This window comes from Ovis canadensis, chromosome 21, assembly GCF_042477335.2.
Source record: "Ovis canadensis isolate MfBH-ARS-UI-01 breed Bighorn chromosome 21, ARS-UI_OviCan_v2, whole genome shotgun sequence".
NCBI lineage: Eukaryota > Metazoa > Chordata > Mammalia > Artiodactyla > Bovidae > Ovis > Ovis canadensis.
Genome location: NC_091265.1, coordinates 60,712,948 through 60,731,208, shown reverse-complemented (window position 1 = coordinate 60,731,208; position 18,261 = coordinate 60,712,948). Strand labels below are relative to the sequence as shown.

The 18,261-nt window shown below is 48.9% G+C and overlaps 1 protein-coding gene across 1 annotated transcript; it reads right to left on the bottom strand.

The window, feature by feature from the left end:
* Positions 1–10,603: 10,603 nt before the first annotated feature.
* On the bottom strand, positions 10,604–16,008 carry NPAS4 (neuronal PAS domain protein 4). Its single transcript, XM_069565893.1, has 8 exons — positions 15,834–16,008; positions 14,978–15,129; positions 14,695–14,797; positions 14,312–14,585; positions 14,018–14,127; positions 13,533–13,668; positions 12,000–13,417; positions 10,604–11,309 (listed from the first exon to the last, which is right to left on the bottom strand). The coding sequence occupies exons 1-8, from the start codon at positions 16,006–16,008 to the stop codon at positions 11,281–11,283; spliced, it is 2,397 nt and encodes a 798-aa protein (XP_069421994.1). The 3' UTR covers positions 10,604–11,280.
* Positions 16,009–18,261: the final 2,253 nt, after the last annotated feature.

Here is an 18,261-nt window from a genome sequence, read left to right as displayed (position 1 = left end):
ATGGAATGCTTTAAGAAAAACAGATTTGGGTCATACTCTATATACTGTTATATTCTACTTATAGCTTGGCAGTTATTTAGAATATTTTTTCATTATTTCCTTCAAACAGTTTTTGATAGCTGCTTAGTGTTTTATCTTATGAGTAGACTATTGTTTAGTTACCAAGGCCTCAACTGTTGGGTAGTTTGTTATTTGCATTAAAAAACCAACAAACAAACCCACAGCCCTGCGATGAACATCATTTGGTCCTCTGCTCCAGGGTCTCCTAAACCTGCAGTCAGTCGTGTCAGCTGAGGCTGTGGTCTCATCTGAGGCTTGACTGGGGAAGGATCCACTTTTACACTCATGGGGTTTTTGGCAGCATTTAGTTCTTTCTGAGCTGCTGGACTGAGGGCCACGGTTTCTTGCTGGTTGTTTAGTCAGGGGCCACCCTCAGTTCCATTCTCCCAAGCTGTGCAGTCTTAGGCAAGTTACTTATCTACGCTGTGACTTAGATCCTCATCTGTAAGATAGGGAAGATGGTGCCTATCTCAAAAGGTTGCAGGAATAACTCCATATACGGTCAATTAATTTCTGACAAAGGAACCAAGGATATTCAGTGGGGAAGGGCCTTCAATAAACAGTCCTGGGGAAAGTGGACAACCACATGCCACAGAATGAAGTTAATTCAGGAACTTCCCTGGTGGTCCAGTGATTAAGACTGCACTTCCAATGTAGGGAGCGGAGGTTCGATTCCTGGTCAGGAAACAAGATCCCGCATGCTGCAACGAAGGTCCTGCAGGCTGCAACAAAGATCTCACAAGCTGCAACTAAGACCTGACATAGTCAAACAAATATTTTAAAAAGTAAAGATTCAAAGTAGAGCAAAGACTTCAGCATAAGACCTGAAACCATAAATCTAGAAGAAAACGTTGGTTCTGGCGATGAGCTTTTTGATTTGATCTCAAAAGCAAAGGTGACAGAAGCAAAGATAGACAAATGGCACATCAAACTAAAAAGCTTCTGCACAGCGAAGGAAGTCATCAACAAAGTGAAAATGCAACCTGCAGAATAGGAGGAAAAAATGTTTAAATCACATATCTGATGGGATAATATCCAAAGTATATGAAGAACTCATGACTCAATAGCAAAAAAAAGAAAATTGAGCAGACACATAAACTCCAGTCTCATTCAAGAACAAGCAGTTCTCTCCCTGCACATCTGCTTTAGCCACTGCTGCATTTCTGTTTTTTTTTTACCGTAACACTTAAAAGAATCATCTAAACAGACTGTCTATACTTTTCCTCTCCCGTTCACTCTTTGCTTAACATGTTCTTTGTCTTAGTCTTGTGTCTATTATTAAATACACCTACAACAATCTCTATTTGGCTTAAGAGTCAGCCTGATCTTTTTTTTTTAACATTCTCTCCACCTTTTTCTATCTTTATGAGAGACCACCCAAAGCTTTCTCCCAGTGGGTTCCCTCTGCCTGGACTAAACCCAATCAGCCTGCACCTAAAATGGGAAGGTATCTCCAGGGAGAAAGACATCTGGTGATCATCAGCTCACACATGAAGGGCTCTTTCTTCTCTGGAATTTTAGTTCATCTAGTTTTTTCTACAACTGTATGATGTCTTTGGCAACATGAGTTTTATTAGGGAGAATGGAACTGAGGGTGGCCTCTGACTGACAACCAGCAAGAAACTGAGGCCCTTGGTCTAGTAAAATATGAGTTTTATAATCTATTAATGCTTTTCGAGTTATCAGAATGGAACATTGGGTAATAAACTATCACACTTAAGTAACTGGCACTGTATATGCCATAATTATACTCCGTATGCAGTATATGGCAATGCATGTGAGTGTGTGCGTGTGCGTTTGAGTGTGTGTTTGTGCTGAGTGTGTCCCACTCTTTGTGACCCCAAGGACTGCAGCCTGCCAAGCTTCTCTGTCCATGGGATTTTCCAGGCAAGAATACTAGAGTGGGCTGCCATTTCCTTCTCCAGGGGATCTTCCCAACCCAGGGACCGAACGTGGGTCTCCTGCCTCGGCAGATGGATTCTTTACCACCAGTGCCACCTGGGAACCCCAGTATATGCCACTACTTTTTTCTTAAAATAATCATTTTTAATTGCCCTGAATTATAGTAGCCTGTGATACATTAAGAGGCCCAGATTATAGGCAATTCATTTTCAGAAAATGTACAAATGGGCCACCCAGCACATTGTTTTATAATTTTTTGCCAAAACAAACAAACATCTCCATATGACGCTAGGACTTTCTGGCTCTTCCACTTTTCCACTACTTTTCCTTTTCTGTGGCTGTGCTAGGTCTCTGTTGCTGTGGTGGCGCCTCTCTAGTTTCAGTGAACAGGGGGCTACCCTCCAGTTGCGCTGCATGGGCATCTCATTGCAGTGACTTCTCTCATTGTGGAGCACAGGCTTTAGGATGGGCAGGCTTCAGTAGTTACGGCACGCGGGCTTAGTAGTTGCAGCTCCCAGGCTCTAGAGCGCAGGCTCAATAGTGGTGCTCAAGTTTAGTTGCTCCAAGGCCTGTGGGACCTTCCTGGATCAGAGATTGAACCCAAGTCTCCTGCAGTGGCAGGTGGATTCTTTACCACTGAGTCTCCAAGGAAGCCCTCGAGTCTGCTTTATCACTGTTACCATTTCATGTTCCCCATAGACGGTCTTGACTTTGTAATTTACTTCTTTAAACATGAAAAAATATAGTTGTTTTAAATTAGTGACTGACTACTCCAATATATGTTACTGTGTATGTTTGCTCTGCAAATTCTTGTTGATATTGTCTTGCTTCCTTGCGCATCTGGTTATCTTTGACTGTGTCCTGCTCAATGCCTGTGACACATTATTTCTGGGAGCTCCTTGAGGCTCAAGATGGATATGCCCCCATCCAGAGAGGTTGGGGATTAGTCCTGCCAGCATCAGACACTACAAAAGTCCTGATGCTCATCTCATCCCAGTCTAAATAAACATCAACTCTTCATCCAGTTGCTAAAGTCAGAGATACAAGGTGCCTCTCGTTTCCTCATCCCCACTTTAAATACCTTAGCAAATCATGTTAGTTCTGTGTCCAAAATGGGCTTCCCTGGTGGCCAAGATGGCAGAGAATCTGCACGTAATGCAGGAGACCCGAGTTAACCCCTGGGTCAGGAAGGTCCCATGGAGAAGGGAATGGCAACCCACTCCGATATTCTTGCCTGGAGAATTCCATGGACAGAGGAGCGGGCTGCAATCCATGGGGTTGCAAAGAGTCAGATACGACTGAATGAATGACTAACACACACATGTCTCCGAAGTAGCCCAGATCCAGTCCTTCACTTCCGTTCATACCTGGTGAAAGCTCTCGTTTCCTCCTGCCTGCACCACTGCAGGAGCCCACCTGGTCTCTCGGCTTCCACTCTTGCCTCCTCCAATCTTTTCTCCACACATTGTCAGAGGGTTGGCTTTAATATGTGAATCAAATCATGTCACTCTCCTGCTTAAATCTCCTCAGTGGATTCCTGCTGCATGCGGAGATAAAATCTAAGTTTCCTGTCTTGGTTTTAGGCCCTGAGTAATCTTTCCCCTCCTCTCCAATGTCTCTTCCTCTGGCTGGCCTGGATCCAGCCACACTGATTTCCTTGCTAGTCCTTAAGCAGTTGAAAGCCTTTCCCATCTCCGCTTGCTTTCCTTTGGCCTGGAACATTCTTACTCCTGTTTCTCGTCTCTGAGGTCTTAACTCAATGTTACCTCCTAAGAAAAGGCTTCCCGTCACCACATTCTAAGTCAGGACTCTCTAACTGCAGCTGCTGTTCTCTACCAAAGCAGCAGCTCTGTCCTTGACTGCACGTACTGTATGCACCTTTGAGATTTTATTCACTTTTTGTTGCATCTACCCACAGCTGCTTCAGCCTCTTCAGCTGAAGAAGCTGATGTTGAATGGTTCTATGAAGACCTATAAGACCTTCTAAACTAACATCAAGAAAGATGTCCTTTTCGTCATAGGAGATTGGAATGTAAAAGTAGGAAGTCAAGAGATATCTGGAGTAACAGGCAAGTTTGGTCTTGGAGTACAAAATGAAGCAGGACAAAAGCTAAGAGTTTTGTGAAGAGAACACACTGATCATAACAAAGACCATCTTCCAACAATTCAAGAGGTGACTCTCCATATGGACATCACCAGATGGTCAGTACCAAAATCGTATTGATTACATTCTTTGCAACTGAAGATGGAGAAGCTCTATACAGTCAGCAAAAACAAGGCCAGGAGCTGACTGTGGCTCAGATCATGAACTCCTTATTGCAAAATTCAAACTTAAATTGAAGAAAATAAGGAAAACTGCTAGACCATTCAGGTATGACCTAAATCAAATCCCTTATGATTATACAGTGGAAGTGATAAATAGATTCAGGGGATTAGACCTGATACAGTGCCTGAAGAATATGGCTGAAGGTTCGTAACACTGTACAGGAGGTGGTGACCAAACCCATCCCCCAAAAAAGAAATGCAAGAAAGGCAAAAGGAGGCCTTACAAATAGCAGAGAGAAGAATACAAATGAAAGGCCAAGGAGAAAGAGAAAGATATACCCATCTGAATGTAGAGTTCCAAAGAATAGCAAGGAGAGATAAGAAAGCCTTCTTAACTGAACAGTGCAAAGAAATAGAAGAAAACAATAGAATAGACAGACAGAAGATCTCTTTTCTATTCTCAAAAGAATAGAAAGAAAAAGATCTCTTCAAGAAAATTGAAGATACCAAGAGAACATTTCATGCAAAGATGGGCACAAAAAAGGACAGAAACAGCATGGACCTAACAGAAGCAGAAGATATTAAGAGGTGGCAAGAATTCACAGAACTACACACAAAAAAAGATCTTAATGACCTGGATAATCACGATGATGTGGTTGTTCATCTAGAGCCAGACATCTTGATGTGTGAAGTCAAGTGGGCCTTAGGAAGCATCACTACAAGCAAAGCTAGTGGAGGTGATGGAATTCCAGCTGAGCTATTTCAAATCTTCAAAAATGCTGCTGCTAAAGTGCTGCAGTCAATATGTCAGCAAATTTTGAAAACTCAGCAGTGGCCACAGGACTGGAAAAGGTCAGTTTTCATCCCATTTCCAAAGAAGGGCAATGCCAAAGAATACTCAAACTACCATATGACTGTGCTCATTTCACATGCTAGCAATGTTCAAAATCCTCCAAGCTAGGCTTCAACAGTATGTGAACCAAGAACCTCCAGATGTACAAGCTGGATTTAGAAAAGGCAGAGGAACAAGAGATCAAATTGCTAACATCCATTAGATCATAGAAAAAGCAGGGGAATTCCAGAAAAACATCTACTTCTGCTTCATTGCCTACACTAAATCTTCTGACTGTGTGGATCACAACAAACTGGGAAATTCTTCAAGCGATGGGAACATCATTCCACCTGACCTGCCTCTTGAGAAACCTGTATGCAGGCCAAGAAGCAACAGTTAGAACTGGACATGAAACAAAAGGACTGGTTCAAAATTGGGAAAGGAGTATGTCAAGGCTGTATATTGTCACCCTGCATATTTAATTTATATGGCGAGCACATCACACGAAATGCCAGGCTGGATGAAGCACAAACTGGAATCAAGATTGCTGGGAAAAATATCAACAACCTCAGATATGCAGATGATACCACCCTTAGGTCAGAAAGCGAAGAGAATTTAAAGAGCTTCTTGACAAATGTGCAAGAGGAGAATGAAAAAGCTGACTTAAAACTTAACATTCAAAAAACTAAGATCATGGCACCTGGTCCCATCACTTGTTGCCCTAATAACTCACTGGGAGTGAGTGATGAGAATGAAGACAGAACACGAAATCTGGTGCAATGGGTCAGGGGACCTGCAGCCTCTATTGGACTGAGGTGCAGAGTCCACTCAGTCTGACTTTTATTCCTAACTGCAGACTACAAGACTTTCTCGGATCTTATCTCTCTCAAGACCCAGGCCGTGTTCATCACCTACTCCTAGGTGTCATGGACTACACTGACATAGTCCAGATCTGCTGTGTTTACCCTAGGTCGTTCCCTTCTGGGCTAGTCTCAGGAGCAGTTAACAAGTACACAGACAGCGTTCAGGCCTGGCGCCGACTCGGCTTTCCAAGGTCCATGCTTTCACGATCCCAGTCATACTCCCTTCTGGGTCTGGCCTTGGGGTTTGTAACAAGGAGATTATTCTTAAGGAGAATGTGAAAGATAATCATTAACATAATTTCTTAATATATGCTGTTTTTCCAGGTGCTATTTCTGTGAAATTTCTCAAGGTTGTGAAAGTACATTATTAGGAATTTCCATTACAATCACTCATGGCAAATAGATGGGGGAAAGTGAAAGCAGTGACAGATTGTATTTTCTTGAGCTCTAAAATCACTGTGGATGGTGACTGCCGCCATGAAATTAAAAGACACTTGCTCTTTGGAAGGAAAGCTATGACCAACCTAGACAGCATATTAAAAAGCAGAGACATCACTTTGCTGACAAAAGTCTGTGGTTTTTCCAGTAGTCATGCACAGATGTGTGAGTTGGACCATAAAGAAGACAGCACTAAAGAATTGATGCTTTCAAACTGTGGTGTTGGAGAAGACTCTTGAGAGTCCCTTGGACAGCAGGGAGATCAAACCAGTCAATCCTAAAGGAAATCAACCCTGAATATTCATTAGAAGGCCTAAGGCTGAAGCTGAAGCTCCACTACTTTGGCCACCTGATGTGAAGAGCCAGCTTATTGGAAAAGACCCTAATGCTAGGAAATAATGAGGGCAGGAGGAGGAGGGAGCGACAGAGGATGAGATGGTTGGATGGCATCATTGGCACAATGGACATGAGTTTGAGCAAACTCCAGGAGATAGTGAAGGACAGGGAAGCCTGGTGTGCTGCAGTCCATGGGGTTGCAAAGAGTAGGACCCAACTTAGCTACTGAACAACAGTAACAACCCACAGCTAGAATGTAAGCTCTGTGGGCCCAGGGATCTTTATCTTTTTCTTTTTAAAAAATTTTTTAATTTGGCTGTCTTCGGTCAGTTGCAGCATGCAGGATCTTCATTGCTTCATGTGGGATCTTTTGTGGCAGTTCACAGACTCTCTTGTTGTGGTGTGTGGGCTCACGTGCTCCATGGCGTGTGGGATCTTAGTTCCCGGGCCAGGGATGGAACCCATGTCCCCTGCATTGCAAGGCAGAGTCTTAACCACTGGAGCAGCAGAGAATCCCCGCTTTTTCTGTTCACTGCTGCTTCCCTAAGCACCCATAAGAGTCCGTGGCACATGTAGATTTTGTAGATATTTACCACATTAAAAAATAAGGGTGCAGAGCCAGCCCTTGAGGTCAGTCTCTATGCCCCCAAACTTGAACCTATTCCCTTACATTCTGCTCCCAGGACAGAGTTTGGTATTGATGGGAAGGAAACTGGCTTAGGTTTTGATCTGGCTTCTTCAGCAATTCTGGGAGTGCCATCTGGGCACATTCTTTCCTCTCCAGCCTCAGTTTATCCATGTGTTCTAAGCTCTGATGGTCTGAGTCACAGGGACCTTGCCAGGGAGAGAAACAGAAGCAGATCCTCCTCTGTCCAGCAGGTGGAGCCATTGACTCTCCTGGACTTGGTGGCTGGGCTCCTATTCAATGAATGCTGAGATGGCTTCAGATCAAAACACACACTCTACTATCACCTACTGCCACCACCGCCAAACACCAGAGAGGTGGTTCTCTATTCTCACATATTTTTATTTTTTATAATGTTCTTTTATTTAGTTTGCCTTTTAAAGAAACTTTAAATTTCAGAATAGATTCAGATGTACAGATCCGTGAAAATAGTAATTTCCATATACTCCATACTTATTATTTCCTGTATTATTAACACTGTGCACTTATGTGGTACATTTGTTACAATTAATGATCAGACATCAATACATTATTATTAACTAAAGTCCACACTTTATTCAGGTTTCCTTAGTTTCTGTGGGTTTTTGTGTTTTTTTTTTGGCCATGCCATTTGGCTTATGAGACCTTGGTTTCCCGATCAGGGATTGAACCCACGTCCCCTACATGGGAAGCACAGGGTCTTAACCACTAGACTGCCAGGGAAGCCTCTTAGTGTTTAACCTATGTCCTTTTTGCTGTTCCAAGATCCTATCTAGAATATATTATATTTTGTCATCATGTTTCCTTAGGCTCCTGTTGACTGTTGCAACTTCTCAAACTTGAACTGATTTTGCTCACCCTTGATTTTGAGGACAATCAGGGAGGTTTACAGGGTTCAGTCGACTGAGCAACTGAACTGAACTGAACTGATTGCAAAATGATTGCCACAATAAGTTTAGCTAACAAACCAGAGAGGTTTCTAGATGGAACTCTAGTATATGTCTTGAGTTTATGATCACTTAAGATCCCAGTGTGAAAGATACAACTCTTGGGCCTCTGCGGAACTTAGTGGTAGGAATTGCTGACTTTCCACCCAAATCCTTGGGCTGATCTTCAGAAGTGGTCCTCTCAATAAAATATTTCTAGTGTGTCTGCTATGTGTCTGACCCTGTACTTGGTTGGGGGTGGAGCAGGCACAGAGTCCTCTTAGGGCTCACAGGAGTAAGCTTTTTCCCCTTTGGGCCATGATGCCCAGCATGTGGGGTCTTAGTTCCCCAACCAGAGATTGAACCTGTGTCCCTTGCAGTGGAAGCACAGAGTCTTAACCACTGGACCACCAGGGAAGTACCTGTAGGCCAATTCTTTTAACTTGGAGAACAGATGCACAGGAAAGTTAAGGACAAGACTGCACCTTCCTGTTTCACCCAAGGATGTGTTCAAGGTGGAAAAAAGTCATCAGTTCAGTTCAGTCGCTCAGTTGTGTCTGACTCTTTGTGACCCCATGGACTGCAGCACGCCAGGCCTTCCTGTCCATCGCTAACTCCCAGAGTTTACTCAAACTCACGTCCATTGAGTCGGTGATGCCATTCAACCGTCTCATCCTCTACATCCCCTTCTCCTCCTGCCTTCAATCTTTCCCAGCATCGGGGTCTTTTGTAATGAGTCAGTTCTTTGAATCAGGTGTCTAAAGTATCGGAGTTTCAGCTTCAGCATCAGTCCTTCCAATGAATATTCAGGACTGATTTCCTTTAGGATGGACTGGTTGGATCTCTTTGCTGTCCAAGGAACTCTCAAGAGTCTTCTCCAACACTACAGTTCAAAAGCATCAATTCTTTAGCGCTCAGCTGTCTTTATAGTCCAACTCTCACATCCATACTTGATTACTGGAAAAACCATCCCTGGAATGTCTTTCTTCCCATAGGACCTCTGAAGTGCATGGCCTCAGAGCTGGAGGGTTTGGAGTAAGAGGAGGTTTGCAGAATTCTCAGTGTTGAGCTCTCAGTTCCTGGAATCTAGCCTGTGTATTTCACTGGTTTGGGGTGGGGGCCTTCCCCACCTTGAGAAAGTAACTTGTGGGCCTTTTCAGTCACATTGGCTTCTAATTCACTTTAGTAACTTAGACCTTTCCATGCTCCTCACCTTATAGGAGGCCCCATCTTTGGGAGCATCTTTGGGAGGTCAGGGATGTTTTCTTTAACTCCATTTCACCTTCAAAGAAGCTGAGGCTCAGATCACACTTGGCAAATAGTTGGTGGAGGTGGGATTTGAATCCAGGTCTTTCTCTCTTAATTTTCATTCCTGCCCCCACCATACTCTGTGGTTGTTGACCCTCAAGCTTGGATGAAGACAGTGTTTTTGGAAACCTTTTCTCTTGACTAAGTTATATTCTGCTCAGGAGTTCAGGGTCTGCTCTAGCTCCCAGAGCTGGAGGGGAAGAGGCCCCTGCTCCCACCTAAGCCTGCCCTTCTCAGGGAATCTGGGATGGATGATTTGAGATGATGATTCATGGGCTCTGGGGGCAGAGGGGACAGGCCAGGGCTTGGACACAGATGACGTGGAGATGTCGCCCACCTGTGCCTCTCACTACCTGTGGGGGCAAATCCCCTTTTACCTCTGATCCTCAATTTCTCTATCAATGTAATACACCTGTCCAGAGGCTTTATTGTAGTGAATAAGTGATATAAAAGTGTCAGCTGAAAGCTGCATGCAGGGCTTGTGGAGAGGTGGAGAGGTTACCATCTCCAATGAGAAGATCTGGGGCTTTAAATCCAGGGAACTTGCTTGCCTGTAGGGCCAGGCTGAAGAAAGAAACTCACGTCCTGAAACTTCACACTCACATCCAGGAAAAATGCCTAGCTGGATCCCCTACCCACCCCAGACCTTTCTGCCCCTCCCCCACTGGGAGGACTGGAAGTCTGGACCAGAGACAAGACTCCAATACCCTCTAGCACTGGACGCCAAAGCATCTTGAAGCTGAGATGTAGCATCTGTTTTGGCTCCCAGCTCTTAGCACAGGGTGGACCACACGTAGAACACTTAGGTGTTGCATGAGTGAATGAGTACATGAGTGAACAAAGAAATACCAGGGCTGTCGGCGCATCTAAAGTTTCCCTCCTGACCCCTAGGCTCCTGTCGGGGCCTCTCAACCTTCTTGAATCCCCACCCTACCCCTTTCACAGAAGAGCTCGACACCAGGGGTACCAAAAAGGCAAACTGGACTTTATTATAAAGTTGGCTACAAAGTCACCGCAGCACCACGAGGTGGCCACCTGGGCAGGCCCAGGCAGTCGGGCAGCCGGGTGAGTCCCGCACCAGGTACACGCACTCGTGCAAGCACACGTGTGACGGCGGCAGGTCTGCCTTCCTCCATCGGAAAGGAACGTAGCGTCTCTTCGCGCCCCCCACCCCAGGCGCGGGGCGCAAAAGTCACAAGAAGGGCCGCCAGGGCGGCAGAGTCCATCGGAATTGAAATCCCGTTACTGGTGTGTAGAGAATTCTACGTGGGTGTCAAGAGCCCCTCAGGGCACAGGCTGGCCCGGATGGGCACTGCCTTTCCCCCACCAAGACCCAGGGGTGACTTGGCCCCCAGGAGTGGAGAACTGGCCCAGGCCCATGGGGCAGCGCGGGGCGGGGGAAGTGAGACTCCCCCATTCTCCGCTTGAAATCCCATTCAAGGAAACTCACTACGAGTGAATACAGATTGAAATGGAAACTGGGATCGTTTGATGTCTCTAAATTTTAAAAAGAAGCTCCCCTCCCTTGTCCTCCCACCTCCCCCCCCCAAATCCTGCAGGGCCTGGGGAATCAGATCTATCCCCCCTGGCCCCCAGAATCCCCCCAACAATCCCGGGGGGGTGGAGAACGGCTCCACGTCTTGATGACAATATGCCATACTTGACGACGTTAAGTCACAGACTTATTCAAAACGTTGGTTCCCCTCCACTTCCATCTGCAGAGAGAGAGAGACGTACAATCAGTTAGGCTTATTAGGAAAGATAGGCTGAGGGTGTGATGTACTATTGGCACATGGGATGCGCTTCAAATATTTTGGTCCCATGACTGATCCCCAGGGGCTCAGCAGATAAAGGAGCAGTTTGGATGAATGGAGTGAAACTATGGCTATTGTTTGGAAAGGATGGAGCCATAGCAAGGACTCTCTCATGGGGCCAAGGGCTGAGTCCCATTGTCTTTCTCAAACTCCTCTTAAGTCTCACTCTGTATTCCCTTTAGGGGACAAAGAATGCTAAGAAGAGTTCTAATTCTTCTTCCATCAATTTGTTGTGTAACCCTAAGCAAGTTTCTTTAACTCTGGGACCTTGATTATCTTCATTTGTAAAATGGGTTGGAATAGCAGACCTAGGTCCCTCATAGAGTTAGGAAGCACCAACTATTATTCAAGATTCTTTTCTATTTTATCCCACACCCTAACCTTTGCCCTCAAGACCTACTTATCCAGAACTTCCATATTATTTTCCATTAGTACTTGCTCTACACAGCAAGTGAAGTTATCCTAACAACTAGAATAATAAATATCTAATAAAACTGAGGTGCAGAGAGGGGAATTTACTTGTCTAGCTCCACCCAGCGCCTTGTTGGCAAGACAGGAACTTGAGTTCTTGAACATTTTGGCTGGACTCACCTTTATGGAAGCTGTCTTGAACTTGGCTCTGGAGTTGATGCAACTCATCAGTAAACCCATCGTAGGGGAATGCTGAGACACCTGTCTCAAAGGCGGTTTCATATGTGGCCAGGTCCTCCAGGAAGCTGCGGTCTTCTGGGGACAGGTTGTTGCAAGGCGATGAGGCCCCTCCAGGGACCGCTGCCTCGGGATCCTCAGACTCCCATTCCCCATTGGGGTCTGGGGTAGAGAGATCCATGAAGATGTCTTCCACGGGCGTCTCTTCCAGGAACAGATCAGGGTCAGTCAGGAAATCCAGATCCTGGCATTTCCAGGGTTTCAGTTCCAGGCTGAGCACAGGGGGACCAGCCCCCGACAGGGAAAGGTTAGAGTCCAGGGGCTCCAGCCCCCCAAGTGGTTCCAGCCCACCCGTGCCAGCCTCAGCCGAGAAGGGTCGGTCCATGCCCTGAGCCAACTGGCTGATCTGCTGAATGAGACGGTCTATCTCACTCTGCTCCTTCTCAGAATAGTGGAAAAAACTCTGCTTGACTGGTGAGGCCTCAGGTGTAAGCAGGCCTTCGGGCACCAGGGGCACATCCACAGAGAGGGGACCCCGGAGCTGGGCTAGGGCCAAGAGTGTGCAATCCCCATTACCAGGGCTGCTAGGACTTGGGGGCAACTTCTCATAGAGAAAACTGCATCCCTCCTGGGCGAAGTAAGTCTTGCTGGAATTGGGGCTCAGTTGTTCTGGGAAAGTTTGCCTGGGGCTGTTCAGGTGTGCTTGGAATGATGTGCTGGGAGATGTTAGCTGCTCCTGGGCAGGGCTGCTCAGAGGCTCTGGGAAGGTGGCAGTGCTGGGAAGCAGCTGGTCTGGGAAGGTGGAGGTGCAAGGATCTTCATAGCTTCTCGCTGAGGTTTCAGTCAGTTGTCCTTGTAGTGGGCTAGTCAGTGGATCTGGGAAAGTTGCACTGTTGGGCGTCAACTGATCAGAGAAGGTCACGGTGCTTGGAGTCAGCTGTTCTTGTAGAGAGCTGGATGGAGCGGGCATGTGGGTCTGGAAGGGCTCATGGAGGCTGAAGAGGAAGGCACAGCCTCCTGGCTGGTGGGGTGTGTAGGGTGGCGTGCACACGAGGTCCTTGCTCAGGTCTGCTTGAAGAGAAGGCTGAGGGCCTGATGGGAATGTCAGGTAACTGAAGCCAAGGTCTTTGGGTGCTCGGGGAAGCTCTTCTGATGTTGAGACAGCACCTAGCTCAGGAGCACTGGGGAAGCTGGTGCTTCTGGGAGGCCCCATGGTGAAGAGTGGATTAGGGCTGGAGCACTGCTCCTGGGAGAGGATGTTCTCCGGGAATGAGGGCAACATGGTCGGGGTGCCCAGGACATAGGCTGCCTGGGTTTCTTCAGAGTTCAACTGCTGGCGGAGGCTCCAGGCTTCCATGTCACTGGAGAGGAAAGAAGAGGCAGCTGGTAAGGGTCTGGTGTCCGTTCCTAGAGTTCTCTGATTTGTATCTCTTCCTCCACCTTGGCTGCCTCCCAGGCCCCTGCCTTGCAGCTCACCTGATTGGGTAGTTATTGGCAGTAATGGGGCCCTCTGGACCTTCTGAATATAAAAGGCAGTAAATCCATGCCCAGCCTCCAGGCTTAGCCAGCAGTCTCACCACCATCTCTGCCTGAATATCTCCACTTTCAGCCACTGAGGGGAAAGAAGAGATGCAGAGTTAGAACAACCATCAGACAGCACCACCCAAGCTCCCCACTTGCTAACTGACTTCTCCACTGAAGTAGGGTATCCATAACACCTTCTTTTCTGACTGCCATCACCTGCACCATTCAACTCCCCATTTTGACCTCACCACTCAGAGTCCCCTAGTTCTGATTCTATTCTCACCTTGACTCCTTATCGTAATGCTCACCCTATGGCATTCAAAATTGTGCGCCTCTGGTATCTCCCCAACTTCAATCTTGGTCACAGCCCTTCTTGTTCAGATTTCCCATGGCCTTCCCCACTCCCTGCCTTTTTCTCAGCCTCTCTGGACACTCACACAAGCGGTAGTGTTGAGCAGAAGCGTGGCCCAGGTCCTCAGGGTGTAGCAATCCATACCATGATTTACAGAGCAGCTCACTGCGCTCAAAGCCCAGGTAGATTAGGACACTGGGAAGGTGAAAAGGATGAGATCAGCTTTCTGTTTTCTCTGCATGATACCCAGGCATCTCCCTCCCCCATTCCCAGGTCTTCTACACCCTTAGATTTCATTCTCCCTGCCCCTGACTCCAGAAGCTAGGGTCCCCTCATTCTGACCTGCTTTTCTTCTGGGGCCTGAATACTCTGGGCTTACCTCTCTGAGATATCCAGAAGGGCCAGGTCCTTAGCATGACGACTCTGGAACATGGCGAGGAAGAGTGAGGCTGGGCCAGGACCAGGGCCAGGGCCAGGGCCAGGGCGGGGTCTTGTCTCCAGTGGAGCACAGAAAGCTGTGAACACAGGATTTCCTGCCCAGTAGGCCCCAGGTGGGTGAGCGTGGAATCGACCTCGAATAAGCACCAGTTTGTTGCCTGCACTCTGGCGCCTGAGGGACTTGGAGGTGTTGAAGCGACAGCGGAAGAGGCGATCTGGGTGAGTGAAAGAAAAACTAGTGAGGAGGTGAATGGCTGAGGACAAAAATGGGAAGGAGCAGGGCAGTAGGACGGATATTGAATTGAGAAAGAAGGGTGTTCTCACCAGTATCCAGGGCAGAGGGCAGGGCAAGTTGCTGGCGCACAGTTAGGTGGTCAGCTGGATCAATGATGTCATAGATACTGTCACCCTGGGCAACCAGGTCCACCTGGAGAAAGTTAAAGGAGAGATGACCATTAGTGAAGGCAACAAAAGCCAATCTTTGGCATAGAGCATCTTGTAGGGTAAAACTCCCCCTCCCCAGTAATCCTCAGACTCTCAGGACGGGAAAACTCATCGTGTCCCCATCTGCACTGCAGTCCAAGCTGAAAGGATCCTCAGCACTCACCATGGAGTGGCCCAGATGCTCGCTCACACTCTCAGACAGATATAGCAGCTTCCCCTCTGCTGTGAACACAAGCAGAAATCCAGGTAGTGCCGCCACTATGTCTTCAAGCTCTTGAGCTGAGAGAAGCCCTGTGGAGCCCGCCAGAGGAGTGCCTGAAGAGTGAGAAGACAGAGTGAATCAGGAGTAAGACTAGGAAGCAAAACAGAAGTGAGAGACTTTTGGATTGAGTTTCTCATGGACCTGCTTCTGCACACACCTGTTGACCTACTGCCCACAGCTCTTGCCCCGGGAACCTGTTGCTGGATCTCTCCAGCTAGCGAGCCCTTCGACTTTTAAGTCGGGGCTGAGGGTTTGGCGGGTCTGTGTTTCAGGACCACGGACAGCGCTCTAATGCCAACCGAACGTTCAGCACCGCGGGCAGAGCGTTGCAACCCGGTGATGCTGTCAGCACCGTGGACAGCGCTTCACCGGCTGCAGATGAGCCCATCCACGGTAGCGAGCAGAGGGTGTGCTTCCCCAGGCTTTGCCTCCGTCCCTGCAACTTCCCAAGCTCCCCTCCCCTGGCTCCCGGAGCGCTTCCGCGCCGGTGAGAACTGGGACCGTTCTGTCCTGGCTCTCCTGCTCCCGTAAGTCTGGCTCTAGGGACACTATCCAGGCTCTCTAACATTTATTCAGTACTAAGGTGAGGTTTGGACAGAACTCAGGAGGCAAAGTAGGAAGTCCTGAGTTCTCCAAGTTCTTTCTCACCCTCAGATCGCAGACACGCTTCCCTAGACCCGCGGCAGTCCCAGCGGGTTCCCTCAGCTTCCTTCTCTCTGAGGCTTCCCAGCTCGAGTCTCAGCCCCGGTTTGCTCACCTCCAGCGAAGAAGACTCCCTTGCGAGTGTAGATGCAGGCAAGACTCATAATGTGCAGGTAGGACAGCCGGACCTTGTCCGCTTCGGCCAGCGGCAGCAGCTCCTTGAGGTTCCGGATCTCAGCGTTGATCTGGTCGCGGCGCGCCTTGGAGGCGCCCTTGGTGGAGCGGTACATGACTAGCGGCTGCGGAGCTCCAGCTCGGGCTCTCCGAACACCTGCGTTTCTGTCCCGACGCACCGGTGGCTTCCTCCTCCTTGCTTTCCCGTCTCACGCTCAGGCTCCTTCTCTCACTGTCTCTCCTCTCCTGGGCTCCGCTCGGTTGCGCTGCCCCTTTCGCCTGCCTGGTTCCGCCTTATATAGCTCCCGTCAGGCGTGGGGGGCTCGCTTTAGAGAAAGGGGGGGCGGGAGGCTGGGCTAAGCAAGCTGCAGCGGGAGCGGCTGGCTGAGGTAGGGGGGAGCGCGCTCCTCCTCCCTCCCAGGCTTCCGACGTCATCCCGTGACGTAGAGCGAGAGCGGGAGGGGTGCCGGGGGGGGGGAGGGGGGAAACGGAGGCTGCGGAGGGGGGCCGCTGCTGGCAGCAGCTCAGCCCAGAGGCAGGCGCTGCTTTGGGAAGGCCTGAAAGGGGGTGCAGGGACCCAGGTGTCCGAGTGTATTCTCCTGAAGGGTCAGGGCTAGGGTTGAGGCTGTCTGAAGCCCCCGGCAGGAGAGTGTGAAGAGGACGGGGTGGGGGGGGCTGGGAGGGAGTGTGCTGGTCTGACAACGATTTTTCTAAGGAGGTAAGGGAATGGAGAAGAGCTGAGCGGTACGCAAATTCCCCCTCCTATTTGCCAAAGGTCGAGTACGTCTGGGGCAGGGGTGGGGGCGGGGAAGGATCTTTCTTGGCCTCTGTAGGATAGGCCACAGCCAGGGTTTCTCTCTAGGGATGACTCAGTCTGGGATTCCCTTAGTCACTTTCAAAGAGTGAATCTCCTCCCCCTCCTTTCCAAACCCGAGGCTTGGTGATTTTGCACGGGGGGGCGGGGTGGGGAAGGCGGGGGAGGCTGGTCTCATGGGGGTCTAACTCTCTAGAAGGGATGGGGTCCTGAGGTCCTGAGGGGTAGGAACCAGCTGAATTTGGCTTTGGTTCTATTTTCCCACAGTCAAAAATAGGATCACCTACAGCAACGCAGCTGTCTGCAGGGACTCTCCGTTTCTCTGTCAACTAATTAACCTCAGCCACTGATGGGAGAAACTGAGGCAGGGTCCCAGGGCCCGGTGAGGACCTGGGTTTATCCCTTCCCCCATTGCCAGCCCCCAGAACCAGCGGCTCCCCTCTCCCCGCCCTGATTGCAATCCTCAGTCTCCCCGCGGGCCGGGGGCGGGGGCGGGACCGGGGGAATCCCAGCTCCATATTAGGACAGGAATCCTCCGGCGGCAGCCGCGGCGGCGGCGGCGGGCGGGGCCTGACTGCCTCCGCACAGCTCCCAAGGGCTCCCCCCTGCCTTCAGCGGGGAGGATGGGGAAGCAGCAGAGACGCAAGGGGACCGTGCCAGACCCTCTGCGCGATCCATGCACATACCAGAGACCCCTTAACTCGGGCAGGCTGTCCACATTCCCCTCCAGCCCCTGCTCAGTCATCGGCGGTAGGATTCCTCGCTGTCTCTCCTTCTTCAGCTTCCACATCCCACCCCCTCGCTCCGCTCCAGATAGTTTATCTCACTGCCTGCTTGGTGGTCTGTCTTGGCTTTGTGTGCTCTCCACTCCTCAAATGTTCCCCTTCTGCTCTCTCCAGTCTCTCTTTGTCACCTTTGTCTCCCGCATCATGTTGCTTTTGGCCTATCTCCCTCTTTTCAACACGCATGGAGTTTGAAGGGTGCCTTTGTTTCCCCCAATCAAAGGAGAAGGAAATGAGCTAGGGGACGTTTTATCTGAAATTGAGTTATGTGGGATAGGAGTGTATGTGAAATCATTTGAGGGGCTGGGGATGAAGCCACTTAAAATTTGGGGGGAAGGGATTGGCCTGATTGTAGAAAGTCCCAGAGGAAGCATGGAGATAAACTTTGACACCAAGGGGTCTTCACTCTTCATGGAAAAGGGTGGTGGCATGAGAGGTAGAGTGGAAGGAGGAGACCCAGGTGAGGAGAAGGCTGTCATAGAAGCAGGTCTCTGGGGCCCCCATCCTGACCTCTTGTGCATTTTGGCAGAGGTGGGGTCCATCCACATCAACCATCCTGTATTCAGTGATACAAATGAGATGGACAGAAGGGGTATGACTGTCTACCTGCTACTATCTCTAACCCTATTTATCTGGGTGACAGAAAAAAGGTTCCTTCAGAAAGTATGTCTCTTCCACTTTCATCTCTGTCTGACCCCAGATGTACCCACACACCCCTCGATCAAGCTTCTATTTGGACAAGCCCTTAAAGACCTCCTGAAGTAGGAAATGGC